General features: G+C 42.5%; 2 protein-coding genes across 3 annotated transcripts in view; one reads left to right on the top strand and one right to left on the bottom strand.

Moving 5' to 3' along the window:
* LOC114657709 (uncharacterized) overlaps positions 1-14,961 on the top strand; it is a 284,979-nt gene that overhangs the window by 67,402 nt on the left and 202,616 nt on the right. The window lies entirely within an intron of this gene.
* Positions 6,926-14,961, bottom strand: part of LOC114657708 (uncharacterized) — a 161,832-nt gene continuing 153,796 nt past the window's right edge. For both annotated transcript variants that reach the window (XM_051932308.1, XM_028809586.2), the window contains exon 3: positions 6,926-7,165. In XM_051932308.1, coding sequence (XP_051788268.1) covers positions 6,957-7,165 — 209 coding nt within the window. In that variant the 3' untranslated portion in view covers positions 6,926-6,956. The remainder of the gene's footprint in view (positions 7,166-14,961) is intronic.

Here is a 14,961-nt window from a genome sequence, read left to right as displayed (position 1 = left end):
CACAGCCACCTGGGTCAAAGCAGCAGATCCACATGGGTTCTGGCAGAGGAGGTCAGCTGTACCATAAGGAAAGCCATGGTGATCATCAAGGAGGTGAACACGAACGTAACGGTGATGAATAGCACTCTCACACCTGATGTGACAGTGAAGTGTCCTGTTCTGGTTTTCAAACAGCTCCCGTTTTACAATTCCAATAATACGGATCACGTCCGATGGCAACTCATGCAATGTCCTACCATCATAAAAGGCTGAGACAATGAAGACGTCAATGTCGTCTATAGGTGTGATCAGAAGAGGGTAAGATCTGTGCACAAAAGAGAAAGAATTTAGTCAGGAGAGGAAAGAGCAAAAACTTGTGCAAAAGACACGGACGCTGGGCTATGGGATGAGCGCAACAAGGAATAGAACGGAAATAAATGGTAATGCAGGACCACCAAAGAGCATCTGCTTTAACAATCAAATGAAATGCTCAGATACCACTGGGTGAAAGAGTCCAGGCGACTGAATACTGAAGCGAGAAAATTAATTTGTGTATAAGAGTGTGGTTTGCTGCTGTTGTATTGTTGTGGCGATGTCACATGTGTGATATTTTAGGAGTTGCTGTTGTGTTTTTTTTTTGTTGTCTCTGTGGCTGTAACACTGAGACAAATTCCCAGAAATTTTCAACAATTCTTTCTAGTTGTAATCGAACAGGTTGGAAGAGTCAGCATCAAAATGAAAGTTTGGGCAGACATGGTTATCACAGATAAAGCAACACAACTGCCCAGCACAAACACCATTAACAGCCATGACTCCTTGTCTTCTTTCAAAGGGCCTCATTTTAATTTTATGACCAAGTATTGCTGGTTGTTAATGATCTGGAGCAGTGAGAAGATGTCAACTGGGCGTACTTCAAGAAAGAATTAAATCGATGAATATTGCTGGCTTGCATTGATGTTAATCAGTTCCAAACTACATTGTTTTCCCACGTATTTAAACAAATCTGTGTCTTCATGTGTGAAAATTTTTTGTTCAGTTATTTCTAAAATGTTTTCAGTCAATTCTCGTTATCTGCCGTGGTTACTTTTCTGAAAAACTCCAGGGATATAGAAACTATAGAAAGATATATTTGAACAATCTAGACAAAAAGACAGGCCATTCAGCCCAACAAAGCTCGCCAGTCCTATCCACTTAATTCTTCTAAAAAAACATTTTGAAAGTCCCTAAAGTTCTTCTGTCTACCACACTACTTGGTCACTTATTCCAAGTGTCTGTGGTTCTCTGTGTAAAGAAAAAATTTCTAATGTTAGTGCAAAATTTACCCTTAACAAGCTTCCAACTGCATCCCCATGTTCTTGATGAACTCATTTTAAAGTCACAGTCTCAATCCACTGGACTAATTCCCTTCATAATTCTATACTGAAGCTTTGATCGTATGGGTTAGGTTAGGTGGGATGACCAGCTGGGGAGACAGGGTCAGTGGGATGCCCTTGAGGATTGGTAATGATCCACAGCTTCACCTACAGAAGCCTTGTAACCATTTTCTACTTCCTTTATCATCAAATTCAATCTGAGGACCTCACTAAACCATTTAATCAGGTGATGTGTAAAAAGAGCTGGGATTTAATCGATGTGAGTTTATGACCTGCACTTACTGGGAAATCCTCATTCATGGGAAAGCCCCAGTCCCTATCATGAATGGAGTTCAATGGCTTACCCCACACCTCTCAGCACTAGGCAGACACACACGTTGATCCATTCAGTGAAGTGCGTGCAGGCCGGACATCTCAGGGTATCACAGACCTGTTATTGCTCAATGTCAGGTTTCGCAGAGTGCCTCCAAGTATTTTTTTTCTGCTGCACATGGCTGTGAATAGGCGAGATTAGAGCACAAGTGTCGCAAAATGGGTTACACTGCCATTACAACAGATTATCAAATCTATGGGTACAGAATCCACAGATTGCAAGGATTTAAGGATAACATTTTTGCCTGAGCACTTGTCACAGCACTTTGTGCCTGCACTCAGTAAAAAATTTTTTACACAAATTAACTTAACTGATTTGAACCAATGATGTGCACAATTAGGTGGGGAGATCCTCCCAATTGGAGAAGGGAACTTCACTAGATAACATAGGGCTCTGATTCTGGTACAACAAGATTGAGAAATGGTCTAGGACTTCAAAAAGACCTACAGAAAAAAGGGCCAGAATCTCACCTGGAATGCCCCAGTATAGATCTCAACCAAAGGGAAGCCTGACCCTAGGCAAGTGGGAAGCTTCAGCCTACTGAGGCTCAAATGAAGCTCACAGCACAATGTTCAAAAACAATCCAAGGAAAGACGCTAAATATTTCAAAAAAGGGAGAGAAACTTAAAAAACTCTGGCTCTAAGAGAATCCCCTAAAAAGAATCTTTAATAAAGGAAAGATTTATTTAACAAATTGAAAAAGAAAGCACAAATAGTTAAAAGAGCAAAAAAGATAACTGAATATCTCTGAAAGGCAATCTGAACCAAAGAAACGCAAAATGAGATCAAAAGGCAAAAAGATACTTACAAAAAAGTACTTACAGAATATCTGTTCAAGAAAAACAATCCATACCAACTCACAAGAGACAGTAAGGAAAAAATGGAGATGACTAGGAGATTAGTGAAGTGGATTCAGAAAGTCTTCAGACGCCTTCACTTTCTGCATACTTTTATGCGTTGAAGATTTATATGGATAAATTTGTCATTTTTACTCTTTCGGTCTCAACTGGATAATCCATAATGACAACTGGAAAACATTTTTAGAAAGGTTTTCAAATGTATTAAAAGATCTACAACTGAAATCTCTCCTTCCTAGAAGTGTTCAGACCTTTTTCTGTGTCACTCCACATTGACCTCAAGTCCATCCTGTTTGCTTTAATTCTTCTTGAGATGTTTCTAGAACTTGATTGGAGTCCATTTGTGGCCAATTGAATTGACTGGCATCATTTAGAAAAGGCACACTTATACTGTACCTGTGTATAGGTTCCACAATTTATATTTCATGTCTGTACAAAAACCAAGCCATAAAGTCCAAAGAACTCTCTGCAGACCTCCACAATCAAATTGTGGTGAAGCATAGGTTAGAGTGAGGGCATAAAACATTTCTAAAGCTTTCAGTGTTCTCATAGTGTCCTCAATAACTGACATGGAACAGGTTTGGAACCACCACTACTCTGGCAAAATCTGAGTAACCAGGCAAGAAGTACCTTGTTCAGGAAAGTGTCCAAGAACCCAGTGACTGCTCTAACATAGCCTCAGTAGTTGTCTGATGTGATTGGAGTACCCATCAAAAGGATGATTATCTCAGCAGCACTCCATCAATCAGATGTTCATGGTGGATTGGCAGGATGGAAGCCACTATTGAATAAAAGGTATATGGCATTCTAAAGGATTCCGCGAACATGAGAAAGAAGATTTTCTGATCTTATGAGACAAAAATTAAACAGTTTGGACACACTCCAAGCACTATGTTTGGTGAAGACCAGGTCTTGCTCATCACCTGCCTGGTGGTAGCAGCACCATGCTATGGAGGTGCTTGTCAGCAGCAAGGATGTGGGAGACTGGTCAAAATTGGGGGATAGGATGAATGCAGCCAATCTCAGAAAGGTCCTTGAAGAAAACCTTCCGAGTGCATGTGACCTCAGACTGGGACAACAGTTTATGGCCCCGAGCCATACAGCCAAGACCACACCAGTGTCACTTCCAGATAATTCTCTGATTGTCCTTGATTTGCCCAGATTTAAACCCCATGAAACGTGTGGGGAAACCTGAAGATGCTTCCCATCCAAATCCAAGTATGCAAAAGACTAAGGACTAACAAGAAGAAGCTGGAACTGCTGCCAAAGTGACTTCTACAAAGTATTGAATGAGAGGCCTGAATACTTGATGAATACGAAATTTCAGCTTTTGATTTGTAATAATTTTGCAACCCTTTCGATCACAAGTTTTAATTTTGGCATTACGGGTTATTCAGTTCAGATTGTGGCAAATTTATCCAATTAAAAATAAAATCTTCAACACACAACAAATGGAGTTGAAAGTGAAGGGGTCTGAATACTTTCTGAATGCAATGTAAGGAAGGAAATTTATAAAGTAAAATGAATTCCATGAAAGAACAAAGAATAATCCAAAAACATGTTCACCACAAAGTCCTGGGAAGTTCATATCAATTTGTATAGCTGGCTGACCACTTTTCCTGTTCTATTATGATTTTTCACCTGTTACCATGGATGGAGAATGGGCAGGCCAAATAAGCCAGGAAAACAGGATAAGAAGATAATAGCAAAATCAGAGTGGACAACAAAATTAGAAAATCGGGAGTGGCCTCCCCTAGACTTTCTGGTATACTCAGAATACTTCCAATACAACTCGGAGTCCTGCCACGTGCAAAAGTTCGCTGATGACACTGCTATCGTGGGCTGCATCAGGAGTGGGCAGGAGGAGGAGTATAGGGACCTAATCAATGACTTTGTTAAATGGTGCCACTCAAACCACTTACAACTGAACACCAGCAAAACCAAGGAGCTGGTGGTGGATTTTAGGAGGCCCAGACCCCTCATGGACCCCATGATCATCAGAGGTGACTGTGTGCAGATGTGCAGACCTATAATATCTGGGAGTGCAGCTGGATGGTAAATTAGACTGGACTGCCAATACTGATGCTCTGTGCAAGGACAGAGCCGACTATACTTCCTTAGAAGGCTGGCGTCCAACATCTGCAATAAGATGCTGCAGATGTTCTATCAGACAGTTGTGGCGAGCGCCTCTTCTACGCGGTGGTTGTGCTGGGGAGGCAGCATTAAGAAGAAAGACGCCTCACGCCTGGACAAACTGGTGAGGAAGGCAGGCTCTATTGTTGGCATGGAGCTGGACAGTTTGACATCTGTGGCAGAGCGAAGGGGCACTCAGTAGGCTCCTATCAATTATGGAGAATCCACTGCATCCACTAAATAGTATCATCTCCAGACAGAAGAGCAGCTTCAGCGCCAGACTGCTGTCACTGTCCTGCTCCACTGACAGACTGAGAAGATCGTTCCTCCCCAAAACTATGCGACTCTCAATTCCACCCGGGGGGGTGGACATTAACATTTAACATTATACAATGTTATTGTCTGTTTTTTCACCTGCATGATCATCAATCTTTAATTTAATATTATTTATTGTATCAGTATGCTGCTGCTGGAGAATGTGAATTTCCCATTGGGATTAATAAAGTATCTATCTATCTATATGGGGGGATGGATATTTGAGGCAATCATATTTTTAAATTATGTACATTAAACGACCATCAACAACAAATCAAATCAATTTAATATATTGAACAATTTTTGTAAAAGTTTAATAAATCGGACTCTGCAGCTGCATGAACAAACAAGTACAACTTCCAATTACTTGAAGTAGCTCAAAAGTTGATAGAAATCTACATTTTGTACCTAATACTTGAATGCAAAATTTTGTTTGTCCTAACTGAAAGAGTACTCAAGTTATTCGTGTTTACATGCACAAACACACATACATAATTCCAAAAATTGTATTTTCAGACTCGGAGTTCTAAAACAGATTTATCAAAATCTCGAGGTTGAATTTTTGGACAATTACAATACTTTCCCGATACTTCATATATATGAGAAAGTAAAAAGCACACAGTTTGGTGACTAAACCAGTATTAATTCTCAGGTGGATTCCATGTCTCTGGGTATCTCAAGTAATCTCATTCATTTTGCTTTGGCCTCACAGGTCTGAGCTAAGTTGGGGTTTACAGTGGGGGCATAGTCGACAAGTGGAAGATCATATTTTTGTTCATTTTAATCTACCATAAAATCAAAAGCTTTCCTTGATCTAATGTGTACTTGGTACTTCAATGATAATTAAAAGAAAACGCAGCATTGGACTAACATGCATACAATCTACGTTTCTAAAATCCATTGAGGTATTGTTTCACTTTAGAGAAGGTGCGTCATAAAGTAAAGCCTATCAGTTTGACCAACATCAGATATGACATTCTATTTACCTTCTTACAGTTTTGCTCAGCACTTTGTTCACATTTACACTCAGTGGAGCTTCATAATGTGAGATCCTTGGTCATATCTTGTTCTGTAATTTCTGCATGCTCTCTGCAGTGGAACAATAAGGCAACCTGTTTCATTCACCTCATGTCTTACTCCAAAATTCTCCAGTGGATAGTGTACCGATGTTTTGTAGGCAATTCTGGGATCTATAATCATTTTTTTTTGCCGACGGTCCTCCTAACTTTCGTCTCTCTTCTTACATGCTCTAAAAGGTTTATTCCACTAATGTCATTCCATTGTAGGGTTGAGGGGTCCTTAGCAGGAGAATCAGCTGGAAAGACAGTGTTTGGTGAACCAGAAGATGTTAGCTCCAGTTGCCTTCGTTAGGTAGTCCATCAAGTCTCTCCAGTTCTCGTGTTTATAGGGTAGAATGACCTCATCCTGGTCAATAAAAACCAAGTATCTGCTGGAGTACATGTTCCTGTACAGGCAGTCATTCAGTGCGGCGATCTGGCCATGATAGTGCAAATCTCCTAAGTGGTTGGGAAAGAGCCAGCCTGTGGATTGGTTAAGGTACAAATTTATCGTCCACTTAAGCACTTGCACAAACCCTTCTTTGGTATAGTAGTCTAGCACCTCCTGAACCTGGTCAGAGCAGTTAGTTTTGTAGATGACCACCTTGCCGGCCCCCAGCAGTCGGTACATCTCTAGAGATTGAATGAGCTGCAGGACGTTGCTGAAGTTGAACATCGTGGAAAGGCACACAGGTGAAATCCCGCTGGAGCTTGGCAGGTCGAGATTCTTTAGTGTTCTGAATTTTCAAAGCGACTCCTGGTGGTCTGCTTTCCATGCTTGTACTCACAGTCACACTGGACATTGCCGTTGACACCACATGGTTTTGCAGAGAATGTTGTGGCTCCGTATGGAAAGTCAAAGTGCTCACTAATGAATTTCCACCTCAGCAGGCCCAATGTGAAGGGCGCTTTCACACTGGACGTGGCAATACAATGTTGTGTTCATCTTTTCATACTGATCTCGCTTCACAATTCCTAGGATTCGAATGACGTCCTGCTGCTGTCGGTCATCATAAAATGCAGAAATGACAAATGCTTGGGTGCCATTCACAGGAGTGACCAATGGAGGGTCATTCTCTGAAATAAATAAAACCCATATTGTAGTGTTAGTATATTTATATATGTTTGAAATGGAAATTAACTGACAAAGCTATCTGTCAAGGCCTACTCTCCTCCAGTGTGTAACTGGAATTTGATGGGACTTACTGAAAAAAATAAGCACACCCAGTAATGTAACTGAATTGAAAATGACCACCGTCAACATTAACACAAAGTCAAAGGTCAGAACTTTGGTACCATTAGCATTTTCATTCTGATGTCAAGTAGGCCAGCATATTAATAATAAAGCCTTGAGGGAAAAAAAAAACAACCATGTTGTCACCATGGGCCCTCCTGCTCCTCATGGTCCTCAGTGCGATGGCCATACTCGCACAACCTACAAATACAACATTGTGTCCCATAAACCTTGGAAAGAGAGGCTGGCTAAACATATGCGATTGTGTAGATGTTTCAAATATGACTTCAGCAAGTTGATGAAGTTGCACTTTGGTATTCTTTTCAAAGTCTTCAAAAGGACATTAGAAGGAATCCAAAGATGCTTCTTTGTCTTAACACGTCCAGGTCTGGTCTTGGACAGGTCATTCAGTAATTTGCTCTACTTAGAGTGTGGTCATCAGTGGAGTCCATCAGAGGTCTGCCCTTGGATCATTAGATTTTGACTTATATTCATGACATTGACATCAGTAGAGTCAATAAACTTGTGAATGATGAGAGATTCAGCATATGATACTAAATTGGGGGGTATGGGGCGGACACTGTTGAGCAAAAGCTATTCATAATGACCTGAGCAAGCTTCAGATCTGGGCAAAACGTTGGAAAATACAATTAGATGTAGAAAAGTGCTACACGCAAGGCAAAAGGAACATTAGCTATAAATACAGACAGTGGGAGACACTGACCTACAGGAAGTATACCTTTGAAAATGATTTAGGATTTAACACAACATTTTCATTGTCTAAGCAAGGGCACAGATGACATAACACTGGAGCACCACAAAGAACAGGCCTGTCTGCACTTCTCTTCACTCTGTACACCTCTAACTACAAATGTAACAGCAGGTCATGTCACCAGCAGAAATCCTCAGTCGTCTTCTGCACTTATGGGGTGTACTGATAAGGGGGATGAGATGGAGGAAAGAAGTCAGGCAGAGAACTTTGAGAATTGTCTGCAACATAACGCCTGCAAAGCCAAGGAACTGGCATTTGACTATCACATCACCAAAGAGCCTCTGTAACTAGTCATCATTCAAGAAGTGGATGTAGAGGCGGTCCACTGCTACAAGTACGGGGGTCCACATTAATGACAGGTTGTACTGGTCTCGTAATACAGAGGAACTCAACAACACAGGGCAGAGCAGACTCTTATCTAGGACACCTGCATTGCTATTAATGTGGGAAACGACATTCTTCACATCTTCTACAACTCTGTAACGGCATGTGTGATGTGCTGGGCTAGTAACATCACTTCAAGAGAGCCCACCAAATCAACAAGCTAATTTAAAGGACATTGTCATTTATAAGGAACGCTCTGGACTCCCTGGAGGTCATAGAGGAAGAGAGAATTAAAACAAAACCGAGTGCCATTGTGAATAAAGCTACACATCCTCTCTGTGACACACCAGAACTGAAGACTTTCAGCCAACGGATCATTCAGCAGAAGCGTGTCAAGAAACACAATGGGTGATCCTTCATACCCACAGCAAGACATCTTTATAGTGCCACACTGGGATTAGGACTGCCAAGTCAGAGGTTTTCTTTCTTTTTAATTTTCCTGCTTTGCAGTCATTCTAGTGTGTGTTCAGACCAAAGGGTATGTATATTTACTTACTCTCATACTTATCTACCTATTTACGTATTTAATTATTTAAAGAAATTTTATAAAAAGCCAAATTTCCCAATTGGGACAAATAAAAATCTATCTATAAGAGAGTGTGCGGCACCTATCTATCGCATAGTGCCTTTCACTTTATATATCTATCAATCATATAGTGCCTTTCACTTCTATCTATCTATCTGTTGTGAAAGATAGAGGCACTGTCGTCCCCTTGAACCCTCAGATCAGACGTCAGACACCAGATAAAAATCCAATTATTTATTTTATGATAATACTGTGCACCAAGCACCCTTCTCTCCACAATACTCAAATAATTAATAACCAATACAATAAACCAATCCTCCTCTCCCAGACGCGTTGCCACCCTTCCACCCAGCTCAGCTTGACGTCTGGGATTTCCCATAGTCCTGTTATAGTCCTTGACCCGGAAGGGTTTCTCTCTGTCCTTGTGATTGTTAACACTTCCGGGTCAGATAAAAACTCCTTTTCTTCAACCCAGAAGTGAGTCATTCGCTCTGTCGCCGTGACTAATACGCACTTCCGGGTTATAGGTGAAACAAAAGTCTCTAGGTCTTCCTGCAGCGTCCCCTGGAGGTTCCCATGGTATTCAACAGGGCTGTGATGAAAAACTCCACTGTCCATGATGCCCTGCTGGAACTCAGGGCACCTCAGTGTTGCAGGCAGGGCTCCACCTGGCGGCTTGGGGGTATTGGCCGCGATGAACGGCCGGCCATATTCCACACTGTCTATCTAATTAGTCGCTAATACTTATATCTGTCCTTTCGGTTTTTTTGATCACTCTCTGGTAGCATTAAACCTCACCTTTTCTAAAAAACTTTTCTGTAAGTCTTTCTGGCAATTCAATGTTTCCCTGTTGGATGATTCAAACTTCCTTCAGTGCTTTGAATTTTCTGGCAGCAATGGATGCTCACTAAATCTAATTCACTTCCCTCAAACAATGGTGGGATATCTCGAAAATACAGATTAAAGCTTTCTGCCAACAATACACCAAGCAAGTGACAAAAAGGAGTGTGGATCATATGAAAAGCCTGGAGGAAGACATCACTGAACTACATGCTACTCTTAAAAACAATTTGATAAAGACAACGGAGATTTTAATGGCTAAAAAACATTCACTGTCTCAGCTTCTGGAGTTGCATGCTCAGGGAGCTTTAGCGAGGTCTCGCTTCCAGAATCGGAATCACCTGGACGCACCCACAAGGTTTCTTTTTTTAGTCTTGAAAAGAAGGAAGCACAGAGCAAGACAATCCATATGCTCCGCGACGCAGATGGCCAAGAACTCTGCACTACAGGGGAGATAAGAGACTTTGCGGTCTCTTTTACAAGAATTTATTCAAGGATGAAAGAATTGATGAGGCTGTAATGTCTGAGTTTTTGGAAGGTATGCCGACAATTTCAGAAAAGGTAAAACTACATCTGGACACGGAGATTAATCTGCAGATCTCTCTGACTCGCTGTCTAATTTAAATGTTGGAAAGACTCTGGGGGTTGACGGGATTCCAACTGAATTCTATAAGCAGTTCTGGCATCTGCTTTGACCAGACATGCTTACAGTATTTCTGGAGAGTATTAAGGTTGGTGAATTACCACTGAGCTGCAGGAGAGCAGTCATCGTTCTGCTACCAAAAAAAGGAGACTTGTGTCAAATCAAAAACTGGAGTCCTGTGAGTCTAATTGTGTACAGACTAGAAGATCTTTTCAAGGGCCTTGGCCAACCACCTGAGGAGTGTGATGGACTCCATAATTCAACTGTGTCAATCGTACTGTGTGCCTGACCGGTCAATTCATGACAATATACTTGTATTGCGGGATGTTATCTCAGCATGCAATCTGTGCAGGGTTGATTTGGGGATTCTGTCCCTAGACCAGGAAAAGGCTTTTGATCGAGTAGATCACCAATACTTCTTTAATACGCTGAAAAGCTTTGGATTTGGGGAAAATTTTATAAATACAAGCAGGCTTTTATATACCAATATTTTTGGTGTTTTAAAAGTCAACGGCTCTTTGAGTGCCCCGTTCTCAGTAAAGAGAGGAATTTGACAGGGCTGTGCCTTATCTGGAATGCTCTACGCTTTGTCAATTGAACCGTTTTTACGTCCGATAAGTCGCAGACTGCAGGGTGTGGGTTTTCCTATTTGCACAACTGTTCATTTTAAATATTTGGCCTACACTGATGGATGTTGTCATTTTTGTCACGTCAAATGATGACATTAAAATGTTAATCTCATGTCAACAACTGTTTGAGAGAATATCTTCAGCAAAAATCAACTGGGCCAAAAGTACCATTTTTTTGCTTGGCTCCTGGACAGCATGTTCACTCCCAGATCTGCCCTTAGAAATTAAGTGGTACAGAAGGTGTTTTCAATATCTCAGGGTGGTGATGTGTGCTGAAGGGGTGGACAAAAGTAATTGGGAAGGTTTTTTAGATAAAGTAACCACGCGATTGAACAAATGGAGATGGATTGTGTCTAAGCTGTCTTACAGGGGACGAGTGATTGCAATTAATTTGATAGCCTTTATGCTTTGGCACAAACTTGCGAGTGGGGACCCTCCTCCTGGGCTTTTACATAGAATCCAGAAATTTGTGGTTGATTTTGTATGGGATGGCCTACACTGGATTAAACAAAGTGTGATCTTTTTACCTTTGGAAAGGGTGGTCAGGGGCTCATTGACATTGTCTCTAAAGTTGTGCAATTTAGACTTCAGTTTATGCAGAAAGTTTTTTTTTGTCCATCACCCTTTGAATTGGAGAGAGCTGGTGTTGGGTTTCTTCCACCGAGTGGGAGGCTTAGGTTTTGATAGACAACTTATGGTGATGAACATTCACAAAATGGACCTGTCCAGCCTACCTCAGTTTTACAGGGGAGTCTTATTAATGTTTTACTTTGTCTTTAAAGGAAACTTTGCTACATCTGGTTGGTTGGCTGATGAGCCTTCAGTTTTTAACTCTTTCATGTCCTCTGTTGTTCAGTGATAGTTTTATTAAAACACTCATCACACATCAAATACTTACACTGTCCAAAATTTATGATGACAGCAAGAAGTCTTTTATTGACCCTGCAGTGCTATCTTCAATACTGGGGGTCAAGTCGGTCAGAATAATTCAGAGTTATTTTATCATTCATGACCAAAGATTACAAATCGGATGAACAACTCGATCAGAGCAGCAAACACGGAGACGGAGGTCTGCCCTGCTGTTGATCTGTCCTCGCATACCGCAGTCCTATCTTGTCTGGTTGACCAGTGGGACTCCAGAGGCAGCGGAGGGGTACCTGCGGGCCAAGCGAGTGGCGGCATCGGCTGTTGCAGAGGCAAAAACCTGGGCATGGGAGAAGTTTGGGAAGCCATGGAAAATGACTTTCGGTCCGCACCGAGAAGGTTCTGGCAAACCATCAGGCGCCTAAGGAGGGGAAAGCGGTGCTCCACCAACACTGTGTACAGTGGAGATGGGGCCCTGCTGACTTCAACTGCAGATGTTATGGACCAGTTTAAGGAATATTTCGAGGATCTTGTCAATCCCACCAGCATGTCTTCTTAGAGGAAGCAGAGCTGGAGGACTCCAGGGTGGGCCTGTCCATAACAGGGGCTGAGGTCGCCGAGGTAGTTAAAAAGCTCTGAGGTGGCAGGGCCCCTGGGGTGGACTAGGTTCACCCTGGGTTCCTCAAGGCTCTGGATGTTGTGGGGCTGTCCTGGTTGACACGTCTCTGCAACATCGCATGGACATCGCCGGCAGTGCCTCTGGATTGGCAAACCGGGGTGGTGGTTCCCATTTTAAGAAGGGTGACCGGAGGATGTGCTCCAACTATAGGGGGATCTCACTCCTCAGCCTCCCCGGTAAGGTCTATTCAGGGGTGCTGGAGAAGAGAGTTCGGTCGATGGTCGAATCTCAGATTCAAGAGGAACAATACGGATTCCGTCCCGGCCGTGGAACACTGGACCAGCTCTACACCCTGGCCAGGATCCTGGAGGGGGCATGGGAGGTTTGCCCAACCAGTCCACATGTGTTTTGTGGATTTAGAGAAGGCATTGACCATGTCCCTTGAAGCATCCTGAGGGGTGTGCTTCCCAGAGTAAAAGGATCGTTGTTACGAGCCATCCAGTCCCTGTACAGGAGGAGCAGGAGCTTGGTTCCGCATTGCCGGTAATAAGTTGGACTCATTTCCTGTTGAGGTTGGACTCCGCCAGGGGCTGCCCTTTGTCACCGATTCTGTTCATAAGTTATAATGGACAGAATTTCTAGGCGCAGCCAAGGAGTGGAGGGGGTCTTGCTCGGTGACCTCAGAATCTCATCTCTGCTATTTGCAGAGGATGTGGTTCTGTTGGCTTCATTGGACAGAGACCTCCAGCTCTCACTGGAGCAGTTCGCAGCCGAGTGCGAAGCAGCGGGGATGAGAGTCAGCACCTCTAAATCCGAGGCCATGGTTCTCAGCCGGAAAGGGTGGAATGCTCTCTCCGTGTTGAAACACAGTACTGCCTCAAGTGGAGGCGGCTCAAGTATCTCGGGGTCTTGTTCACGAGTGAGGGAAGAATGGAGCGGGAGGTTGACAGACTGATTGGTGTGGCATCCGCAGTAATGCGGGCCCTGCAACGGTCTGTCGTGGTGAAGAGAGAGCTGAGCCAAAAGGCGAGGCTGTCGATTTCCCAGTCGATCTACGTTCCTACCCTCACCTATGGCCACGAGTTTTGGGTAGTGACCAAAAGAGCAAGATCGCGCATACAAGCAGCCAAAATGAGTTCTCTGCAGGGTGGCTGGACTTTCCCTTAGAGATAGGATGAGAAGTTCAGTTATCCGAGAGAGACTGAGTAGAGTAGCTGCTCCTCCGCATTGAGAGGAGTCAGTTGAGGTGGTTCAGGCATCTGGTTAGAATGCCTCCTGGACGCCTCCCTGGGGGGGGGTGTTCTGGGCATGCCCCACTGGGAGAAGGCCACGGGACAGACCCAGGACACGCTGGAGGGATTATATCTCCCGGCTGGTCCTGGAACGCCTCGGGGTCCTCCCAGAGGAGATGGAGAAGGTAGCCAGGGAGAGGGAGGTCTGGGCTTCCCTGCTTGGGCTGCTGCCCCCCATGACCAGACCTCGGATAAGCAGTGGATAATGGATGGATGGATGGATGCACGGATTATAAATTGATGAATACATTAATCCCCCACAACATTTTTAAATAAGTCTAAAGGGGTGCTTTGCTCAATTGATGATGGAGAACTAAAAATGAATATGAGACGTTAAGTTTTATTTGTTTTTAGGTTTCTTGTATGATGTAAAATAGTTGAATTAATCAAACTAACATAATATTTATGTTGAAGTTATGATTTGGGAATTTTTAATGCTTATTTGATATGGGTTCAGAAGGTTTGAATTGTAAATTAGAAGAATGGAAATGTTTTGGGGTCTTTTTAAAATAATTTAAGTAATAGTATGTTATATATGGACTTCAAGGGAATTGTTTCTCCTTTGATACAGTAGCCTGTAAAATTTTGGTTTTATATGTTACCTGCTATATATTCATTTGATTTATTGCTATTTGATCAATAAAGATCATTTTAAAAAATATATTGTGCCTTTCACTTCTATCTCAAATTAATAATAAAAATAATAAAAGTAATAAAATGCACTCATTATATCAGCATTGAGATTTGTTTTGTTGTTCTGGTTGTATGGTGCTTGCTTTGCCAATTATGATGACAGTTCTGGAAATCGCAAATCGTAAAGAAATGACAGAGCCAGAAACAATTCTTGGTCTGTGGCCCAGGAGGTTGCATTTCTTTGGGCTTCATCTGTAGGAATCAAGAAGCAGGACAGATGAACGGGATGAAAATACACAGGGCAGGACACAATATAGAGGATTTTATTTCATGGAAAGGTGCACTTTGGTGTGCTTTCATATGGAAAAAATGCAGCATGTCGTGGTTTTTTTTAAAAGCACTGCACTCTGATGTGAACAGAAGCCATAAAATGGAAT

The sequence above is a fragment of the Erpetoichthys calabaricus genome, chromosome 9, assembly GCF_900747795.2.
Source record: "Erpetoichthys calabaricus chromosome 9, fErpCal1.3, whole genome shotgun sequence".
NCBI lineage: Eukaryota > Metazoa > Chordata > Cladistia > Polypteriformes > Polypteridae > Erpetoichthys > Erpetoichthys calabaricus.
Note: the sequence above shows the minus strand (reverse complement) of the source record. Positions and strands in the feature narration are given on the sequence as shown.